Source organism: Zonotrichia albicollis, chromosome 1 (genome assembly GCF_047830755.1).
Source record: "Zonotrichia albicollis isolate bZonAlb1 chromosome 1, bZonAlb1.hap1, whole genome shotgun sequence".
Taxonomy (NCBI): domain Eukaryota; kingdom Metazoa; phylum Chordata; class Aves; order Passeriformes; family Passerellidae; genus Zonotrichia; species Zonotrichia albicollis.
Genome location: NC_133819.1, coordinates 30,628,659 through 30,651,273, shown reverse-complemented (window position 1 = coordinate 30,651,273; position 22,615 = coordinate 30,628,659). Strand labels below are relative to the sequence as shown.

General features: G+C 39.0%; 1 protein-coding gene across 12 annotated transcripts in view; it reads right to left on the bottom strand.

Moving 5' to 3' along the window:
• Positions 1-22,615, bottom strand: part of HDAC9 (histone deacetylase 9) — a 457,669-nt gene that overhangs the window by 130,311 nt on the left and 304,743 nt on the right. For all 12 annotated transcript variants that reach the window (XM_074536959.1, XM_074536953.1, XM_074537003.1 and 9 more), the window contains 3 exons: positions 18,639-18,816; positions 11,800-11,933; positions 1,623-1,743 (listed from right to left, as the gene is read on the bottom strand). In XM_074536959.1, the coding sequence (XP_074393060.1) occupies positions 1,623-1,743; positions 11,800-11,933; positions 18,639-18,816 (433 nt within the window). The remainder of the gene's footprint in view (positions 1-1,622; positions 1,744-11,799; positions 11,934-18,638; positions 18,817-22,615) is intronic.

Sequence of the window (22,615 nt, the reverse complement as noted above, 5' to 3'; positions counted from 1 at the left end):
TATCCTAGAAACGGAGAGAGAAAAGGGCAGTGAGCCAAGGATACACTCAGAATATGTTCTAAGAGTGTGATCTTGATATAAACTTAGACAGTAAATGTCTTGGACTAAGGGTCCAATAAAAAAGGCAAAACATGTCCAGTAAGAAACTGTGGGCCAAGAAATTATTTTCTGAGATTGGATAAACAAAGCTTTCTGCATTCTGAGTAGATCAGCAGACATATAAGTCAGGTCCATTCCTTCTTAACCTTGTACCAGCAACTGCACACTGCATCCCAAATACTGTTCAACCACTGAGATCCAAAACTGGAATAATATTTTGTATCAATGTATACTGTATTAAATAATGTAAAAGAGAAATTAAAAGTAGTTAAAGCCAACAAAATTATTGAAATGGAATGCTTGGCTGTATCAAAAAGGAACACTTTAACAATGTTGATGAAATCAAATAAAAATGTTTCTAATTTAATCGGAAATTTAATTTAATTGGAATTGAAGGAATTTAGAACTTTTTCTTGGAAGCACTTTTTTTTTTAAAGAGGATTTCCTACTTAGAAATTCAAGCTCCTGAGAATCTATTATACTGTAAATATTTTTCAGTTTTGATGTTGCCTTGGCTAAGAAAATGTATAAACCTATATAACATTATGATCTTAGGACTTCCTGAAGCAACAGTCTGCCTTACAGAAGAAACAGCATAAGTTTCCAAAGCAAAGTAATTGCTATGTATTACTAGAATTGTGGCAGCAATTTCTTTTGATGGCTAATGTTATTTTTGTTTGGGTTAGATTTAATTACATTTAGGAAAAGCTTCACATCTTAGAAGAAGTGTTATAAAAATAACGGAGAATTAGAGTGTTGCATCCAGTGTGCTGGGACATAAAGAGTAGGATTTCACTCATGGATTTTCATGCACTAGGTTTTTGTGTGTTTCTGACAAGTAGATTTGCTTCATGTTATATCATCCATGAAGAGCTCATTTTAACCCTACTTGTGTGTTACAAAAGACATACACTGAGCATCGGCTGTGCATGAAGCTATTTTACATGGAAAAACCTGTCAGTTTTCTGCTTTTCTGTACAACCATAGGTGCATTTAATATGTTAATGTAATTTCCCCCATGTTGTTCAGAAAGATAGCATATCCTGCATAATGAGAAGGCATTAAAATAAAGTTCATTTATTAGCAAAGCTTAGGCATAGTATCTGCAGACAGGGTGGCTGAAATAGTTGAAATAAAGCAAATGAGAACAGCAAACAAACAATTCTGACAAGCAAGTGTATCTTAAATTCCTAATTTCAAATCAAAGAATACAAGGAGGTAGAAAACCAGCTGTGTTCAAATTTTCCACTGACCTCCAATGGAGAACAAGTTACAGTAAAAGGTTAGCACTGATGATTTTTGAAGCAAATGAGGAGAAACTCGTATCACTGCCTTCCAGCTGGTGTATTTTGCTAATCTATATTTGGCTTCCATTGTAACATTCTCCTTGCACATAGCAATGCGTTTGGAAAAAGTGAATTTTTGTCACACTGCTTGCCAAGGGTTTTAAACTGACACCAGCTATGACTAATGACAGTGCTGGAATGTGCTGTTCTCAGTAGAATAGAGAGGCCTGTACAGACCTAGGAGTTTCCTGGGGTCCAGCTTCTGTCTGTTCAGTGGGCTGGTGCCATACAGCAGTGAATGATGTTCAGAGTGAACCAGCTGTATTTCCTCCAGACTGGCTTTTCGACCTCGAATTCGCTGAAAGAAAACAGCAGAGGCCTACAATATTCCACTGACAATATTTAGGGAGAAAAAAAAAAAAAAGTAAAGGTCCAAAATAACATTTAGTATGATTAATAATGGGTTGAAATTGCATCATGCAGGAATGTGACACTGATTTGTTTATTAAAGTAATACTATATGAAAAACAAATGCATGTGTGCTTTATCACAAAATGCTTCACTTTAGCCTTAGGAGAGTTATCTTAGTACAGGGTTTCACATAAAAGAAAAATAAAATATTCTGACTCTTTTCTACATAATATTTTATGAGATACAAATCAAAAGATAAAATATTTTTTAAGTAAGAAATCTGGCTAGAAAAAAACCCTGATTTAGAGAGCAAAATATTATTCACACCTGTAAGCTGCAGATGTGTTTGGAATGAGGATTAATGTGTTTTGCACCATTACTAGTACTTGTGATTTATGCTGCTAGGAGGAACATGATCACAGTGAGGAGAGACTGGGAGAAAAAGAAAATTAAACTTTAAATGTTTTAGTAACATATTTGTGTATGTTTCTAAATTTTTAATGTGTGATCAATATCAATATACACACATTTGTGATCACATGTGATTAATATTTTTGCTGCTACACATGATGACTCACTTGCTTTCTTACATTTTTGTAAGTGAAGTTTGTCTTTTTGACTGGGTCTCCAGCCTATACTTGCCCCAAAACAGGATGTAAAAATCTGAGACATCTTTCTACAAATCAGTTTAGGAAGGAAGAAAAATAGGAAAGAAAAGATAAAACTAATACTTTCTTATTTGGCGTATGTATTCCTTGTGTGTATTTGGAGTTACAGCATATCATAAAAATATTTATTTATCTCCTTGTGCTAGTGCTGCACAGCCTTTGAAGATACAGCAACATGAATCTGATTTTGTTCAGGATTGGGCATAATAAACAGCACTGTCAACAAAGTTCTGGACCCAAGATCATCTTTCCTGTTGATATTGGATAAAGTAAAGAGAATACATCTTGATTTTGAGGTCTTGGACCCTGTTTGCAGACCTGGTCCTTGTGAACACTGAAGGCCATCTCTCTCAGAGCTCAGACTGGGTCTGTCTGACTCTCAAGGTCTACAGATACACAGGTAGAGCACTTATCTAAATGGACTACCCTATTTTCAACTAGACTGATTTACCTGTTGCAGAAATGCATTTAGTTCTAGTTTTCTTGGAGGTTAAATTCTTATTGTATCCAACACCTTGTCATACACATTGGAAACCACCAACCTCTGCACTAGGAGAGGAAGGCAATATTATGAATATTAAAGAGAATGTGCAGAAAAGAGGAGATGCCTGGGGGATGGGAGATCAGAAGATGCATACACAATTTATATTGAGTTAAGCAGTGGGAATTTTTTCTGAGTAATCAGGAAAAATATCCTTTGAGTTAGAGCTAGATGACTGTGGAACAAGCTCCCCCTCAGGGAAATGGTGGAAGCCCTATTTCTCTCAGTGTTTAAAACTTGACTAGACACAGCAGTGGAATGAACATTTTAGGGAATGATCCAAGAACTAAATGACTTAATAAACCCTTTTTCATCTCTAATTTCTTTAAGCCTCTCCCACTCTCACATGAGAATTTGTAGCAGTGCACTCACATCCTTTTAACACACAGTTGCACAATCAAATTCAGCACATTATGTTACTTCATGGAGTCAGTAAACTCTGTAATGGTTCTTCTGGGTCAGATAAAATATTTTTCTTCACAAGTGAGGTGACTGGTAACATTTATTCCTTCATCCATTCTCATTAAGGTCCATGTTTCTAACAAGCTGCCTTAAAAAGTATATACCCAATTCTCCACAGCAAATCTGGGAAGGGAGTCTGGCTTTTAGGACAGATTAAAAAAATGTATAAGAAAAGTAAAGAGAAATTTTATGAAGGTCATGCCAAAGAACCTTGAGCAAAATACTTACTCTCTGGTCACATATTTTCTACAAGGTATACAAAAACTCTCAGACATGTTTAAGACAGTTAATTGTCTGGGGGTTTTTTAAGTGTTGTTAAATGGAATGCCATATCCCTTTAACTATAACAAACCACACAGCCAATTATTTTTACAATGGATGCTCTGCAATATCTGGTCTGGAAGTGGTCTCCGAAAATGTTTTGCCAACAACATACCTTCTACCCAGTACCACCAGTCAAATTCTCTAGGGTGCAAACAGGTTATGCAGAAGCCAGTTTGGTGCAGAAGTCAAGCAGCTCTGAGAAGGACACCCCATTCCAGGCAGATGCCCACAGTGAGGTCCTGGGAGGGCAGCCACCAGCTGGGCTGGCAGAGCCCAGAGTGCTCTTTCTCCATGGCTGCTCCAGCTCTAGCATCAGCAAGGACATTTACACTGTAGGTGGCAGGAGGAAAGGGTAAACAGTGCACGTGTCTGTGCTGCTTCTGCAATCCCATCTCCTCATTTTGTGTTCCTTTCATCCCCTTCTTTGCAGTATCTCTGCATGTTAACCTCAACTATCTAAGGCTCCGCACAGAGGAAAAAAAGTGCATTAAAAATCCCCTGTAATAATTTCTAAGAATAGTTGTCCTGGGTTGACTATATGATGCTTTTATCCCCAATCGTCTCATTCTGTTTATGTTGAATAATAATAAGTTTTGTACCTTTAAGAGTGTTACAGAGAGTGAAGAGGGAGAGAGAAGAAGCGCGCAGTTTTGTTTTTCAGACACTGCACTCCTCCACATTCCTGCTCCTGACTGTGTTGTCTGCGGACGGACAGCGGGACAGAGAGCTCTTTTTTTTGCTTTTTAGTTAGTGTTAGCTAGCTGAGGCAAAGAAGTTCCCTGGACTGTTTTTTTCCCTTTTCTTTGGACCTCTTGGAACTGCTCTGGACTGAACACCCAGGAGAGCACCGGCAGCTGCAGCTGTGGCCACCGGGCCAGCCCTGGCCTGCGACAATTCCAGCACTGAGAGACTGATCAGAGACTGAGTGAGCTGCTGCTTGAACCCGGGGTTTTTCTCAGTTTGTCATCTCTTTTAGAGTGGCAAGGGGTCTCATTGTTTTGATACTGTTTTGGTCTTATTGTTTAATAAACAGGGGTTTTTTTCCACCTTTCTCCAAGGAGGTATTTTTCTTTCCTCCCGGACCAGTTGGGGGGAGGGGCCGATTGGATCTGCTTTTCCCACCGGAGCTCCTTTGGGGGGATTCTTCCCCAAATTTGCTCTAAACTTGGACAAATACATGAATTGGCGCCCAACGCGCGGCTGGAAAATGTGGAAAAAAGCCCTATTAATTGTGTGTCTGTGGTTGTTAAAGCAGTTAGTAGCTATGCTGCTTGAACCCATGATGCCTCAGGCCACCAGGGCAGAGATGCCACCTATAAGTGGGCACGAGACCGAGGGGTGGATCTAACCATGGACAGTATCTCTCAGGTTATCCATGACTGTGAGACGTGTGCCGCCATCAAGCAGGCCAAGCGACTGAAGCCCCTCTGGTACGGTGGGCGGTGGTCCAAGTACAAGTATGGGGAGGCCTGGCAGATTGACTACATCACACTGCCCCAGACACGCCAGGGCAAGCGCTACGTGCTGACCATGGTGGAGGCCACCACTGGATGGCTGGAAACCTACCCTGTGCCTCATGCTACAGCCCGGAACACCATCCTGGGTCTGGAAAAGCAAGTTCTGTGGAGACATGGCACCCCTGAGAGGATTGAGTCAGACAATGGGACTCATTTCAAGAACAGCCTTGTCAACACCTGGGCTAGGGAACATGGCATTGAGTGGGTGTACCATATCCCCTACCATGCACCAGCTGCAGGCAAAGTGGAGAGGTACAATGGACTGTTAAAAACCACATTGAAAGCATTAGGTGGGGGATCTTTCAAGAACTGGGATCAGCATCTGGCAAAGGCCACCTGGTTAGTTAACACCCGAGGCTCTACTAACCGAGTCGGCCCTGCCCAATCTGAGCCTTTGCAGAGAGTAGATGGAGACAAAGTCCCAGTGGTACATGTCAGAGGTTTGTTAGGGAAGACTGTGTGGATCAATTCTGCCTCGAGTACAGACAAACCCATTCGTGGGGTTGTCTTTGCTCAGGGACCAGGTTGCACGTGGTGGATAATGCAAAAAGATGGAAGAACACGATGTGTACCTCAGGGAGACCTGATTGTTGCATAAAACCTGTATAAATATCACTGTTTCCTGAATGTTATTACCATTGTCTGTGTATAGTTGTATAATGGATGTATCATGTATGTACTTGTAGAGTTAGAATTTATATTAGTTTTAGTAGTAAGCAGACGATATGGGGATAAGGGGTGGAATGTCCTGGGTTGACTATATGATGCTTTTATCCCCAATCGTCTCATTCTGTTTATGTTGAATAATAATAAGTTTTGTACCTTTAAGAGTGTTACAGAGAGTGAAGAGGGAGAGAGAAGAAGCGCGCAGTTTTGTTTTTCAGACACTGCACTCCTCCACATTCCTGCTCCTGACTGTGTTGTCTGCGGACGGACAGCGGGACAGAGAGCTCTTTTTTTTGCTTTTTAGTTAGTGTTAGCTAGCTGAGGCAAAGAAGTTCCCTGGACTGTTTTTTTCCCTTTTCTTTGGACCTCTTGGAACTGCTCTGGACTGAACACCCAGGAGAGCACCGGCAGCTGCAGCTGTGGCCACCGGGCCAGCCCTGGCCTGCGACAATTCCAGCACTGAGAGACTGATCAGAGACTGAGTGAGCTGCTGCTTGAACCCGGGGTTTTTCTCAGTTTGTCATCTCTTTTAGAGTGGCAAGGGGTCTCATTGTTTTGATACTGTTTTGGTCTTATTGTTTAATAAACAGGGGTTTTTTTCCACCTTTCTCCAAGGAGGTATTTTTCTTTCCTCCCGGACCAGTTGGGGGGAGGGGCCGATTGGATCTGCTTTTCCCACCGGAGCTCCTTTGGGGGGATTCTTCCCCAAATTTGCTCTAAACTTGGACAATAGTTCTCACAAAATGATGTCAGTATTTAGCAAATCTACACAAGCTTTTGTGCTAAGTCCGTTGCCAGAGTCTCTCATGTAACTTCAGTTATGCAAAGTGATCACTTTAGGCTCTCACTAGTATGAGTTATCAGAAAACAGAACATCTGCATTTGTATAACTTTACACCTACACTTTTAGCCACGTCTTTTTTGTAATTGGAAGTGTCGTTCTTAATTTTCATGGACCATGGTAGTATCAAAAATATAAAATGTAGCAGGAAATTGGCATAAAGCCAACAAAAAAGTAGAAATAGCATGGGAAAACAAATGAACAGTATTTGTTTCATTACAGAGAATTTGAACACTACAGCCTCCCATCTACTGCATCCTTAGCAGAAGGCAGGTTATCCTTTTCTAATGTGTATGGCAATTTGTGTGTTGGCTTTGTCCTCTGACATATGTGGTTCCCTCATCAACAGAAACATTTATATATCTCAGGAGAGTGAAGTACTTACACGTGAGTGCTTTGAAAAATCAGTCTAGAACTAGAAATCCGTTGTCCCCACAACAGGAAAATGTTCACAGAAATTAAGGTCAAAGTCTGGTCTTCTTTTTAAAAGAGACCATTAAATTTTCACACAGACAGCCTCTATTAACCTGAAGATTTTAGTTGGACTATCAGCAGAGTAAATTCATGCACAGACAGAGATTCAAAAGGACAAAGGTGATGCTGACTGTTTCTCTCTCTAAACTAACATGAATTGTTGCAAAGAATAAGGATATTTTTCACTCAGGTCTCTTAGTGTAAAGTGTCCATTGCCTGTACTGCAGCTTTTTGTATGAAATTCCCTTAGGCTATAAAGTTTGCAAACAAGGTCTTGAGATCTTTTCCTGCGTTCCTGAGATTTCTCATAGTTGTTAATTTTCCTCTTGCTTTCAAAACTACTCACAGATAACATGTTCTGTGCCCGTCAGAATACTCACATCACTTCCCACAACCACCATGTGGGAATTTCAAGCATTCCTCTGACACACATGCACCCACATAGAGATGCATTTATTCTCTTCACATGTTTTGGTCATCTAGTGCCTAACACTCTTGAGATTTAGAGTAATTTAGAACATGTTAAACACTCTAAATATTGTTGCTCTTTAAAAAAGACTAACTTTTCCTGCATTATTTTAGCTTTAGTGGCAAATTGAGGTTCTAAGAGTGGAATTTTTCAAATGTTTCAGTTTATGTGATCTGGCAGAGTCAACTTGAAATTCTTTCCTTCTCTCCCCTTCAGTTGATGAGATGTGGACAGCAGGAGGTGTAAGATGCCTCTCTAATCCACAAAAAAACAACCAAAATTTAGAACAAATTCTAGACTGAAAATTGCAGTCCCTACAGGAAGTAAAGGTGGGGTCACAAAGCAGGACCATGGCTGCATTTGCTTTTGTCTTCTGAAAGTGTGCTGATCACTGTAGCCTAATGTCAGTCATGTGTGTATAAATTACAGCTCCAAAGGAGTTATTTGAGTACTTCCTCTCCCTAAAACAAGTGGAAAGTAGACACCCCTATCAAAACATAATTCAGTCCTTTTATTGTCCCAAAGGTAGGGCAGCTAGGCATTGCTGTTTACCAAGGGAAAATTGTAAAAATAAAAACATAATGGAGGTTTTTATACCCATCTTTGCATCTTTTAGCTGCCCCTATCTGCATTTGATAACTCAGCCTTTAACAAACACCAAACAGGCATTTCAGCAAACATTGAAATTTAGAAACTAATGCAAAAATATTGTGTATCAATTTTGTTTTTCCAATACATACATACCAGGACTATAAAAAAGTTCACTATGGATGTGTGTGAGGATGTGGATGTGTGTGAGTTACTCGACTCTCCTGCCCTGAGCTCAGTCAGGGGCTGGTCCCCCAAATGTGGCTCTTTGTGACTGGCAATGGTCTAATGTATTTTTTCACTTGTCTTGAGGAATCCAATGGAGGAATTAATCTATCTGTTTGGAAGTAGGATATGATTTAAAAAATAATCTGAAAGCTAAAACTAATTTTTTGGTTTAGCTAAAGTCCTCCAAACTGTTGTTTGAATAATTCTAGAGCACAAGTATTTGTGGCTAGAAAGACAAAATACAGTCTGGAAAAGCAAGTCCTCCTGGCTGTGCCTGCAGCAGTAAACTAAGCAGTGCCAGGAAACATTCCCAGGCAGAGTAACACAATCATCTGTACTATTAAATTGCTAAAGTGGTCCTTCATACTGTTTTGGCTGAGCAGCAGCTAGCACTCTCCCAAACAACTCCCAGACATGGTTTGGTCACTGGCATGGGCCAGGAAGCATTCCTGGTAGTATGAACATCGGCTTTCCATGCCAGTTGGCTGCAGGGGTAGAGAAGTCTCAGACACATTTTATTTTGTAGCAGATACACAGCTTGTGTACCCCATTCAAACCGTGTTATGATTTTGCCAAGTTGTATTTTAAAAATAATTTGGGGTCAGCATGAGTAATATGTGCAGGTATATACAAAGGCAATATATTAAGCTTAGATTAGTCAACCTAAATTAATCTATGAACTGCAGCAAGCATGGTGTTAGCCTTAGTCTGCATGACTTTCATCATCCTGTGCCAAGTTAGTTCTGAACACTCAGCCAGTCATCTCTCCATTGCCAAAGACCTGAGCTGTGTGAGAGGACTTAATCCACACTAAAGGATTTAGGAACCACATAAAGCTCCCTGCTATAGATAACAAGGGTCATAGAGATACAAGTTGTTAATTTTCATAAGGGTTTCTTGTTAGATCTTGAAAATAGGGAGGGCCCCCTAAACAAGCCTGTGCCCAAGGATACATACAGTGCAAGGTAAAAAAAAAAACTGAGCTACCTCTAACTGAGCTAGTTTTGGTCCTAAAACTCCTTATCAAACAAAGAGTGGGCCTGCAGCCCTCCTGTGAGACTACTGTTTTAGTTAGAGAGAATAAAGCTCACCATTAACTGCAGAGGATTTCCTAAGTGGCTGCTGCAAGTTGCAGTTGCTAACCTGCCCTTTAGATTTGGTGTCTGAGGTAACGCATGGGGCAAAACCTGACCAGTGATCTCCCACTCCTGAAAAACTGTGGGAAATTATGCTGAGAAATTATATCAGGAAATGGTAGTGTCCATGAGGGGGCATTCAGAATTCAACAGAAGTGACAGTGCAGTTGCCCATGATCCTTTCACTATGCACTCTTGGTGTGGTATATTCCAGAAAGCAGCTTGACTGTGGCTTTTTATATCTTGGATAATGCAATAACCACTCCTTTAGTGACACAAGGTGTCTATTCAGCTGAATGATTTTCTGAAAAAACAGAACACCAATTAAGTGTATTACTGTAGCCTTTCTTATTTTGGAAAGTGAGCAGTTTTAAGCGCTGGTTTGATGTCAGCACATGCTAGATAATTTAGTGAAACAAAGGATTGCATCACCAAATATAATTCTGTCTCTAGCTACATAAGAGGATCTACATAAACACCAGATCTATGCACCAGCTTCACACTGAGACTCCTTAATTTTATCATCTGTGTTTATATTTTGACAGCTCATTTCAAATTTCAGCCTCATTTCAAAGTACACAGTTGGGGTCAATATTAGCTGAATGCAGTTCAACATGAAGGGACTTTCTTCCTCTGTCACCCCTCACTTGATTATGCAAGACCTAATAAGCTGTGCTTCAGGTTTTGAAATTTTAGAATTGCAAGAGAAAACTTTAAATCTTCCAGGAAACTCTTACACTGCATGCATCTCAAACTAATTCATACCACTTTTTCATTTTACACCTTTTACAGAGCCACACAATTTACTGTTCAGCAACAACTGTTTGTAAGTGAAGAAAGCAGTACATAGTAGTTCATGCAGTACATACACTGCATTTTACTTATTTTCCCTGTTTTGTTTTTTCTCTATGCAGTCCTGTGTCAAGAAGGTAACCAGACTTTATTTTAGTAAAGCATTCAGCTGCATGTTTAACTTAATCTTGAAGTATGTGATTCCCCACTGAAACCACTGATGTGATAGGTGGCCTTAAGGGCCTTGCTGAAAGTCTTCTTGAACATCAAAAAAGTTATCTAAGCTAAAAAAAAGAATTAGCCTGTTAGAGTGCTGCCATCTAGTTAGATGAGTGTATACAACAAATCCATTTACAGTGCTTGCAATATCTCACTGACCAGGACACTGAGCTACCTACAGAAAATCTTTGGGGACAGTCACTAATAGCTATTCAAAGGGTTCCATTGAACCAGTTCTTTTGGGTTTGTAAAAACCTAAGGATATAAAGAAAAGCAATTAAACAGAACATGAGAGCCATGGCAATTTTGGGATCCTGCAGAACAGTAGCAAATTTTTGCTGAACTTTGTTAACTTGTGCTGCAGTGCAGTAAACACCTGCAATTGCCACAGGCTTCTGAAATTGACAGTGCTTCACAACTCACAGGAAGCAAGGACTGTAAGAAAAAGCTACTTTTAACTAACCCAAATCATATATGATCCTCACAGACCATATTTTATTGAAGCATGGTTTAATATGCAATTTTTTGAGGCAATTTGCAGTAGGAAAAAAAATTACAAATTTGCTATTGCCTATAAGATTGTTCTTGAATGTCTTGGGGCTTCACATGGGACCTGTTGTATATCAGGTAAAGAATCATACTATGAAAACAAACTTCAAAGCCTGAAAAAAGACAAGATGCAATACGCTTACAGAGTGATACAAACTAAATTTTAAAAAATGTTCTATGCTACAGAAGTAAAATCCTTAATTGCTTGAAAAAGTTAAGAACCATGCTGTTGGGAAGACTGCACTTACTTATTGACTACTGCTTGTCTACATTCCTTTATGAAGGTGAGGAATAATCATGTCTGTGTTTTATATTCTGATGCCTGTGGATGCATAACACTGTGTAAATTCTTTATTTCCTGATTGTGAAGTGTGTTTTCTTGTAATGCATTATTTTTACATTATCAGTTATGACAAAATAATTCCTAAAACAAATTACTCTCTTATTACAGAAGTAAGACAGGTTTAGGAGTTAATAAATTTGCTATTTAATTTAGCAAGTCAGGTATCTGGTCTTAATTTTTAATTACCTCACACTTGTTTAGCAACCCAGTTTCTTGCAGCCTTGACCAGATGCTTTGGATTCTTCCAGCGTGTTCGGGGTGATTGGCATAGTTCCCACACATGCACTGGTGCTTCAGCATCAGACTGTCATACACAACACCTTCAGCACAAAGACAGCACAAAATCAGAAACAAATGAAACAAATGCAAGTTATACTGTTCCCTGTCATGCATGCTTTAGCAAAACTGGATTTTGTTTGACAATTACAACAAGGTGAAAATCCCACTGAATCATTTAGGTTGGAAAAGACCTCAAAGATTATTGGGTCCAATCTTTGGCCTTTCTCCACCTTGTCAACTAGACCAGACCACTGCCATGAAGAGTTGTTTTTTGAAGATCTCCCGGGATGATGACTCCACCACCTCCTTGGGAAGCCCATTCCCACGCCTGACAACCCTTCCAGGGAAGAAATTCTTCCTGATGTCCACCCTGAACCTGAACCACCCCTGACACAGCCTGAGGCCATGTGCTCATGTCCTATTGCTGTTTGTCTGGGAGAAGAGACCAATCCCCACCTGGCCAGTGTCTCCTTTCAGAGAGTTGCAGAGAGCAGTAAGGTCTCCCCTGAGCCTCCTTTTCTCCAGGTTAAACAAATCCAGCTCACTAAGGTGCTACTTACAGGAGTCACTTTCTAGACCCTTCACCAGCTTTTTTGCCCTTCTCTGGATCTAAATTTCTTTTTCCTTTGTGGGACTCTGAATTTTGATTTATGAGGAGAATCTTGTGACACCAATAAAGCAAAGATTATTTCTCAAGAAATAATATTAATAAATGCAATTAACTATAAAGAAGAAGGGTAATTGGGTGATGTCTTTTGAAGGATTTTATGGGTAGAAAAAAAGTTTCCCTACTGAATCACTTGTTTTCTCCTTCTCTAGTGAGTAAAGTTAGTTAAAGCTGTTAACCTTTATACAACAAGAAAATGTTATGCATAGAAGTGTAAAGAGTATAATTTAGAGAAACCTTTAAAAATAAATTACAAAATGGCAATGGCACTCTGCAGTTTTACTGCTTAACTAATACTATATTAATTCCAGATCTCAGAGCATATCAAATTAATGTTTCAGAGAGTCGAAATAGTGGCAGCCAGAGTCCTTTTTCATTGAAAAAGAAAAGTTCCACCCACTACTCAATTAGGATCAAATCCTGTTGTTTGACTGCAAGTGCAAGGTACCTTTTGAATTTTCTATGGTCATTTATTCAAGAACAGAACAGCTCTATACAAAAAAAAGAAACTATCAATATCACATTGCTCTATAGCTGTGTATTGGGAGCAAAAGAGAAATTTTAGTGAGTAGGCTCAAGCTAAATTCAATTTTCAAGGCTTTCAAACCAAGTCTGAAACACTGAAAAATGATTTTCTGTATTTACTTGTTCTTTGTATTTCTCCTAGACATGTCTGGAACAAAAATTATTTTCCTTACCCCTATGTGGACCATTTTCATTTGGGAAATACTTGGCTTTTTCTTTGCCTTACAGTTGAAAGAGACTCTAACTATTTCTCCAAACTGCAATACTTGGCATTCAAAACATCTTATGTGCCACCATTACTGGGGATGCCAACACAGTTCTGGGAAAATTGTATTCGCCTGCTACTGAATACAAAATTAAAGTCCAGATTCAACAAAATTCTCAACACCACCTTTATTTAAGAAAGTTCTCTAATGGGTATTGAACATCAATAAAGTCTTTAAAAGCTTTTCTGAACGAGAGCCTGTGTACATCGTGGGTGATTCAAAATTAAGTTTCTGAGATAATTCAGTTAGAAGCCAGCCAGAAGTTATGCTGCTCTAGAAATATTTATGCTGCCATATTTCTTAGCTCATGCACTTCAGAACTGATCCTTTGGGATCTTGGTATTTAAGCCAAAATGAGAATACACTTGTGTTAAGAGTAAGAAGAAGGCAAATATAATACTGCAGTATGACTAAGTTTATGCAAAATTATTATCTAGCAAACATAATCTTTCATTAGCAATACATTTTTTAATTTACTTTCTCATTCTGTTTTCTTTTAAAGAAAGAAAAAACCAGTGAAAACCTGGAGCTAATAAGCTAATGCAGCTTAAAATATCTGCTGGCATTGTCTAAGCAGTTAATAATTTCCTTTCTCTGCAGTTCCTCACTGCTCTATCATCAGGTCTTGTAAGTTACTTGGAAGTATGCACACAAAAAAGTGCATGCTCACATACCTCACTTTTTTTTTCTTGGCACTCACAATTTTAATTCCTGCAGGCTGTTGGCTACTCAGCTTGTCCAGTTTGGCAGTGGCCATTACACCAACAGATAAGAAAATGTTTCCTCCCATCCCCCTGACGTACGGGGAAGCTGTTTATGTGCTAACAGTACAGGCATCAGGACTTTCAGAAGCTTTCAGGTAGGACAGGCTGTTATATCAAATGGACTTGAATAGAAATGATTGTTAAACATTAAAAAAAAATTACCTGAAAGTTGAAAGTTACTTCTGCCTGCCATTCTTTCAGTTAATTTTTATTCTTCTTACTTGAATAGTCCAAATAGCAAGTAATGTAAATTATATTAATAAATAAAAACATATTGCTATGTTTTTGTTATACAGAGTTGGGTGTAATAATGACACTTTTTTATTTCTTATATCAGGGTTGCAACCAATTTCGAAGTGAAACACTGAAACTGTGTCTTCAGGATGCCTCCTCTGGTTGGCATAAACTTCTTTTCTTAGCACTTTTCCAGAAATAGAATATAACTAGAAGTCTAATTTTATTGTATGTGAGTTATTTTTTCTGAATCCAATATCAGTTTAATAAGGTCAGGTCAGTATTGCATGGCAGAAGCATCTGCTCCAAACTTTTAAATACCAAGATATTCACACCACTGAGTGTAAAATTTGTTTCTAGGAGGATTAATTGACTTAAGAAAAGACTGAAATATATGTTTTCATTTATTGCAAGCATTTAAATTGATTTAGGATGTGCAAGTGATTCAGATGTGTGGCTGCTGGTCATACAGCACATGTGCTTGGTACAATAACAGAATGCAGCAGAAGAGCTTACTGCTAAAAATAGCCTGTAGGATTTCCCTAACAGGATTCAGCCAATAGTCTCCCCACCCCCACATAAAAAAAAAAAAAAAAAAAAAAGAAAGAAGAAGAGAGGGAGACAACTGTTTTCAATTGCAGACTGCTGTGAAATATTAATAAAAGATGGTTATTCTGTCTCTCCAGAACAAATGCCTACAGCCAGATTCTGCTCTCAGATTCCTTGTGTAAATCTGAGCAGCTCCACTGAGACTGGTGGATTTATTCTGGATTTACACCAATATTACTGAGGTCAGAATGTGGCCCTGAAGACAGACGGGAATGGTGCCACCACTGAACCATATAATGATAGGGGACCCAGGACAAAAGAAACTGAATTTGCTTTAAGTCAGTAAAAAACCCAAGATTTTCCTGCTGGGGACTCCCTAATACACATCCATTTCCAAAATGCTTTATTTGGGTCAGTTTATTTTAATAATATTTTAAACAGAGGGGAGAACAAGAGACCTAAAAATCATTGGCTAACAGCATGCTTTGAAGAAGATTAATTGCCCTGGAGAATAACAGTACCAAGAAGAAAACCCAAGGGAAGAATATCTAATAAATTATTCCAACAAAAAATCTGAACTAAATAATGTCAAGTATTCTGTAAACTGCCTAAATGAAAATTAAGTGGACTTTATTTTTTTCCACCTTTAACTCATTATCTTGTGCATATACTGTGTATATACTGCTTAATTCTCACAACAATCTCTGTTCTGATTCCCTTCAGATATGTGGCTAAAAGCATTTTTCTCATGACTCAAAAAATTATAGGCTCAGTTTGATGCCCCTGTAATAATCTGCTACAACTGTTTTCCTCCTAATTTTTTTTTTCTTCCAAGAATATATTGCCTTTAAATAGGAAAAATAACCCCAACAGTAAATAACAACTCAAGGCAGGGACATGTTATTAGATTAATTTCTAGAGTCTGAATTTGCCTTTGCTTTATGGTGGACCAGAATTTTCTCTGTTTGCATACAACCATTCCTTCCTTCCATGCTTTTACAAATGGTGGTGTTGCAACTGCTGTGGACAATAGCTGGTTCCGTCTTCTGCTCTCTTAAGAGAGAAAATCATAGAACCATAAGATAGCTCAGGTGAGCAGGGACCTCCAGAGGTTTGTAGCCCAACTCTCCTTAGAACAGGTAAGCACTGTGATCAGACCACATTCCTCAGGACTTTCATCCTAAAGGATTTTCTAAAAGCCATATAAGAATAAATAAAAACTGGGTCTGAGTTTCTTTCTTTCAAGTGGTCGATGAATAAATGCTAGGGCACCTTCCAGATCCAGGAAATAGTATGCACAGATAAAGTCATTCTGTACCATAACATCCCATATGTTAAGAATACACACAAATTGTTTTGTTGGGTTGCTTTTTTTTCTCACAGAAACTCGTATTCGAACTGTTAGTGTTGCAGTATCTGTTCATTGTCACTCCAAAGGTATCAGTCTCATAAAAATAGCTCTATTTTTGATGTACTCAAATGCTGGAGTGATAAAGGTTACATGTGCAGGTTTGTTAGCCTAGACACATGTCAGGGAAAGAGATTTCTTTAAGCAGAAAGGAAAGGCTTAACTGCAGAGCTATGTGCTCTGGTCCATCAGCCAAGGGGTATTGGCTATTAGCATAGATACAGCTTGCAAGCAGGTACAGCCCCACACTGCCATTTCCTAGAGGATATAAAAGTACTGAGGGTACAGAGCAGAGATGGAGAAAAAGAAGTATAAGGTTGTAGGGCTGATGAAAATATGAGGATTTAATTTTTTTTCGATAATCGATAGAGATTATTACCTTGGATGACAGTGAAGGGAAGAAAAAAGATTCCGTAAAACAAGAATGAGGGATTCAAGAAAAAGATGTTTCATATTTTGAAAAAAGGAATTTAGTGGACTGACAATCTGAGTTGCAATAAGCTGGCCTTCCTTCCTTCCTTCCTTCCTTCCTTCCTTCCTTCCTTCCTTCCTTCCTTCCTTCCTTCCTTCCTTCCTTCCTTCCTTCCTTCCTTCCTTCCTTCCTTCCTTCCTTCCTTCCTCTCTCCCTCCCTCCCTCCCTTCCTTCCTTCCTTCCTTCCTCCCTCCCTCCCTCCCTCCCTCTCTTCCTCTCTTTTTCTCTCTCTCTTTCCACTGGTGTTCACATAGCAATTACTATAAGGGTAAATTTTGACTCTGCCTAATCTGACTGTCTGCATTTCCATGGCCGAGCCTATCAGGTTTCTTTGTGTCACATCTCAAGCCTTTTATGCCAGGGATGCCCTGTTCCCATCACCATCTCCATTCAGTGTTGTTGTACACAGTATCATTCCTTCTCTTATTTTTCCATCTCAACTTCACACTTTCTTTCTTGATTAGTTCCACTAATGCCACAAGTCCACAGATCTGTGTAACCTCCTTGAACCTACTCCCCTCACTGGGGATTATAAAAGGAGGTGTCAGTAAACCTTAGCAATCAGGCTGAAGCAGCAGCTTTTTGAAAGGGACTGCAGGTTTTGGGGTTTTCTTTTTTTTTGAAACCACAGATTTTTGAAAGGGGCAATGAAGCCTACACACAGTGAGCTCACTTTTGGTGTGCTCTGCAAATCTTAGAATGAGTTTACAATGTTTTGGGGACTCTGTGAATACGACTAGAAATACAGTGGTTTGGTTTAGGAATCCTGTCTATATGTGGCTATTCTTTGTGGAGAAACTCATGGAAAGTGAATTAGTATGTTTGTTCCTGTACAACCCAAATGTTTGTTACCCAACAGTAATAATACATTTTTGCTTGTGCCAAGGTCACATTCTGATTGGAAGGATGGGAGCACACTCTCTCACAGTTACATACAGTGCCCACTAAGGACTCCGTTCTTAATAAACTTATGGTCATAGCCTGAAGAAATGCAAACTTTCAGGGCATAGAAAGTTCTGCCAGCTGAAGGAAATATACTTCTGGCATAAACCTTCATAAACAGTATCTGCAAGTATTTCTTTCCCCCTCTTTTGTTTTTCTTTGTGCACAAAGTGAATCTTAGCTTTTACCATGCTTTAATGTGATACTGATAGGCTTTTAAAAAGATGGACCCTCATGCAAGGTTAGATTACCCACAATAAGAAATTAGGTTTCTGTGGTCATTTTGCTTCCTTTGACTGAAGATTTTTGAGGTTCTAATCACTTTTCTTTGGACAGCCCATGCTTCCTGAGTGACTGGAATGCCCAGGACATAAGGATAAAACCTGCATCTGTGGACTCCACACAACTGCTGAATGACAGAGAAGTTGTAACCATCAGCACTTAGTCATGCCTACAGCTTTGCTCTTTCTGTAGAGAAAGAGACCTTGAAGCAAAGACTGATTTGTCAGATGAAGACATTGAGAATTACGTCACAGTTTTCCTCCTTACTGGTGGCCTTTCTTCAACTTATTGGTGGTCTCTTTACAAAACAGGCAATGAGAACACAAAGAAAAGAACCAGAGAATAGAGAAATTAAAGAAAAAACTATAAATGACTTAAAGGTACCAAAAATGCACCTGTTTCTGTATTGCTAGAGCTAGTCAATGATAATAATTTATGACTGTGTGAATACTAACCCTGTGATTTATCAGCTGCACTGGTTGAGTTGGTGCCAGTATAGCATCATAAAACAGAGGAGCAATAGGGCTAAAACTGAGCGCATTGCTGCAGGAGGCATTTGAGGTATTTAAGTCTGCTGATCCCACATGAACAAATGCATTTGCCCTGCCTATTAAAAGCAGTCTTTAGGGAACCCTACCAGTTGTGTAGACATGCTGGCTGGGCTGGTCCATGTCTGGGTGAGGTAATGTGGAGTCAGTGGGGGAAGATGGGGTCCTGGAAAGTGGTCGATGTTTATCTGATCCTGCCATGCCAACTGTAGCCATCTGAGCCTGGTAGATTTGCAACTGGTGGACATGCTGATGTGCCAGGAACTCCTGTTTCCAAGAAAACAGCACAGTAGAAAGAAATGTGAGATGGGATCAAGTAAAACACTGAGGGAAACATGTCAACAAATTAAGTTCATTAGGTCAGGGCTGTAATAAACAGTGGGGACCCCCACCCCCCAATCTGTACCTAAGGCTCACTCAATAAATCCATTCAACAGATGTTTTCACACTGACAGTGTGGGCTACTGACTTTGCTGGAGAGCAGGTGATGGCAGGCAACCTGTCAGTTCTCCCTGGCAGGAAAAACAGCTTCCCATGCAAAGGCTTATAAAAGACAAAGTTTTTCTAATATATTGAATACATAATATGATGTTAGAACATGCATTTTATGACTGTACACAAATAGAATTTAAATTTTCCCGCAGCACTGAAAGTGAAAAGTGATGTTCTTACTATTCAGACCAAATGCACTGAGCAACTGAGAGTCAAGTTTCTGCAGTTAACTCAGTTCCCAGAGCTCCCTGGAAAGTAGCAATGATTTGCATATAGGTTTTCACAAATTGTTTAGAAATTCAGGAATTGTTATGTGAGATCCCACTTAGGAACCATCTTTTTTTTTTGTCAAAACTGCTGCTGGCTGTAGGCAGAGGCAAACACTTCATGGAAATAGGCAGGTGTGAAAAGATTATAACAGAGTAGGAAAGAAGATTTTCTCTTCTGTTTTGTCAACAGATGGTCACTTTTGCTGACATGACAAAGGCTAAAACCCCGTGAAGCCAGTAGGAACCTGGCTCACTCCACAGACTGGGATTGCCTCTCAAACCCTTTCCTTTCTGTTTTTCTTTTTTCTGTGTGTGTAGTCCCAGAACCTCAGCCAAAAGTGGACGCTAGAGAAATATTTTAAAACCACTTAATATGAATTCAGTTGAAATTCACACTTATGACTTATAACTGCAGGCTCTGTTTATCCTCACCTGGGCTCAATGTACATAAATGCAGGAATACATATATATATATATGTGTGTGTGTGTGGCTTTTTCTTTTCTGTTTTTTTTAATAAACCCAGTAACAATTAGCATTGCTGTGTGTGGTTGCTTGGGACAGCAGCTCAGAGGCATGGCTTGGTCAAGGAGATATTTCTGGCTGCTCAGACAGGTGAAGCTGAGTTCAGGCTGTGTGGGAAGGCAGGTGGGAGTACCCCAGCCCATCACACTGCAAAATAAATTGGCAGCTCATAGGATGTGAGAATGTCTACCCTGCGTGTTATAAAAGAGGCCTTTATGCAAACAAGTGCTCATCAATAATAGCTGAAATGAGAATAAATGCTTTAAAAGGCAGCCCCAAAACCCACATTAATATCTAGGGTCACCACTTCAGTGAAATGACATAAGGTCATGGGAGAGGTAAATCAGCTGGGACCTTGTCATAAGTGACTAAATGAAGAAAAAAAAAAAGAGTAAGTAAAAAGAGGTTTTACAAAAATTGTCTTGGTTTAGAGTCATTGAACCATTTCCCTTCCTTTAAAAATACAGTCCCCAACTTTTCATACCGTTTTTTAAATGTTCAATGACAGGATAGTGTTACATATTCCAGGAAATATCTTGAGCTATCTGAAGAGGTCTGTGTATCCCTCTCTGAACATAATAAAACTTAACATTCAGGAATTTTTTTCCTGAAATAATAAAACTTAACATTCAGGAATTTTTTTCCTGAAATCTCTTTTTGCTTAGTTTTGCCTAAAATTTTGATTGTGATAAATTTTCAGAGGAGATTTTTTTGTTGTTGTTCTCATAGGCATACATATCTTTTACAACCTTTTCTGAGAGTGTGTGTGATTGGAGACGAGTGAAGAATGCACGGACATAATATTGTGTGGAATATTCTCCCTTTGGAGAACAGAAGTAGATACATTCCTTTGTGAGAATTTAGCATTCACTTTCCTCAAGACTGGCTTAGTGGACAATAAAGTAGGCACAGGAGGTATTTTGCTATTCATTACCCCCTACATCCTAGGATCAAGTGATGGCAGCAGCACTGTCTGTCTGATGCTCACGTATTCACAGTCTGCTGCCTACTATTCTAAACTCCCAGCTGAGGAGTTTGGAAGGAGCCAAACTCCTGCCTGCAGGAGCCATTCATGGCACAGAATGTTGCTGCCAGACAGGAAATAAGTGGAATACTGCATTGTTATTTCTTCTGCTCTCCTCAACTTATATGTTGTCTTCATTGCATTAATTAAATAGATGCTGTCTGTGCAGTTATTTGAGCAAGGGATTTTCTGATATATCTTTCAATGTTCATACTAACCACTGATAGTTCATTAATTGAGTTCACTTTTCTGAAAATCATTAGAGTACAGAAGGCAAAAGGATTTGTTTACTATTGGAATGTTCTTCAAGCTAGTAAAGGTGCACCAGTGGATTGTGGTAGTCTTCACCAAACATTATTACTGAAACATATTACTTAAAGAAGTCTTGGAAATTCAGCTGTCATTGAGGGCAGATGGATGCTGTCTCCATTTGGATTTCCTCAGTGCTGGATGACTCTGAGCTCTGAGGATTTAGAGCTGCCCTTCTTTTGCTTACAGACCTGAACTTCAGTTTTGCAATATCTGCACTATTTTTTTTCAGTGAAGCTGCAAGTTTGCCATTTGGTTAATATCTAAAACACAGTCCTTCCAGGTCTCTGATCTAAAAAAGTCAATTTAAGTGGGCTTTTTTTGGTTTGTTTGTGGTTTTTGGGTTTGTTTGTTGGTTTGGTTTGTTTGTGTTGATGTTATTGTTTTGGTTTATTTTTGCTGGGTTACTTGTTTTCTGGGTTTGGGATTTTTTTTACAGTGTCTTGAAGAAGATGAAAAAAAAAGTCTAGAATATAATACAACACAGATAACTTTGTAAGATGTTCCTGACTTTGTTTCTAAAATTATTTTGTGTTTGTGTCTGTGTAGTCAATAGAAACAATATTTTTTATGCAGATGAAAAAATTGAAAATTTTTTTTAATATGAATCAATCTGTGTGAACATCACCTAAACTAGACATCTATTTCAGCACTTTGTTGGAGACCAAGAATACAGCCTATTCTTTCTCTCCTCCATTTACAGGTTAAAGTGTGTCCTATTTATGTCATTCTCTCCTCCTCAAATGAAACGAGGAACATACTGTGTTTGACACATATTTTTCAACATAATCTGTTCATGGAAGGAGAAGAAATTTTTGGAAGGTTCCATGGACATTGCATTACACTTGCTTTAATTTCTAAAGACACAGAAAATCTTTCAAAATTTCTGTGAAAATCTTTTAAAATTTCTTAAAAGTAGTTTGTCTCACAAGGCTTATACCGAGGCTTACATCCTGTCGTGGCATCCAGATCCTTTAACTGTAATATTACAAATATTACATAGATATCAGCAAAGTTTAGACTTGTTTAATTTTAGTCAAAATTTTAGTCCAACTTCCTGATCAGGTTTTATTTTACACACAACAGGCACTCATAAAATACATATATTTTTTCCAGCCACCTACATATTTGTGCTGTAAGCATTTCTGATACTCTGAGTCACAGACAAGTGGATTAACACGATGAGTAATGTGGATAATCAACACACTTATCTGGCTCCCCAAATGCCCACCTGGTCTCTGGAAGGGATTAAAGGAACACAATGAATTCATCTTCAGGTTTTATGTGTTGCAGCCCTGCAAACACATGTCCATCTCTCCAGCAATATGACAAAAGCCGTATTTGCACATCTGCAGGGCTAGTGATTTGTGTGAATATATTTGGAGCATTTCTAAGGTAACCTGAGCCCTGTCTGCCCGGCATGGAGCCTGCAAGTTCCAGGTGCCTGAG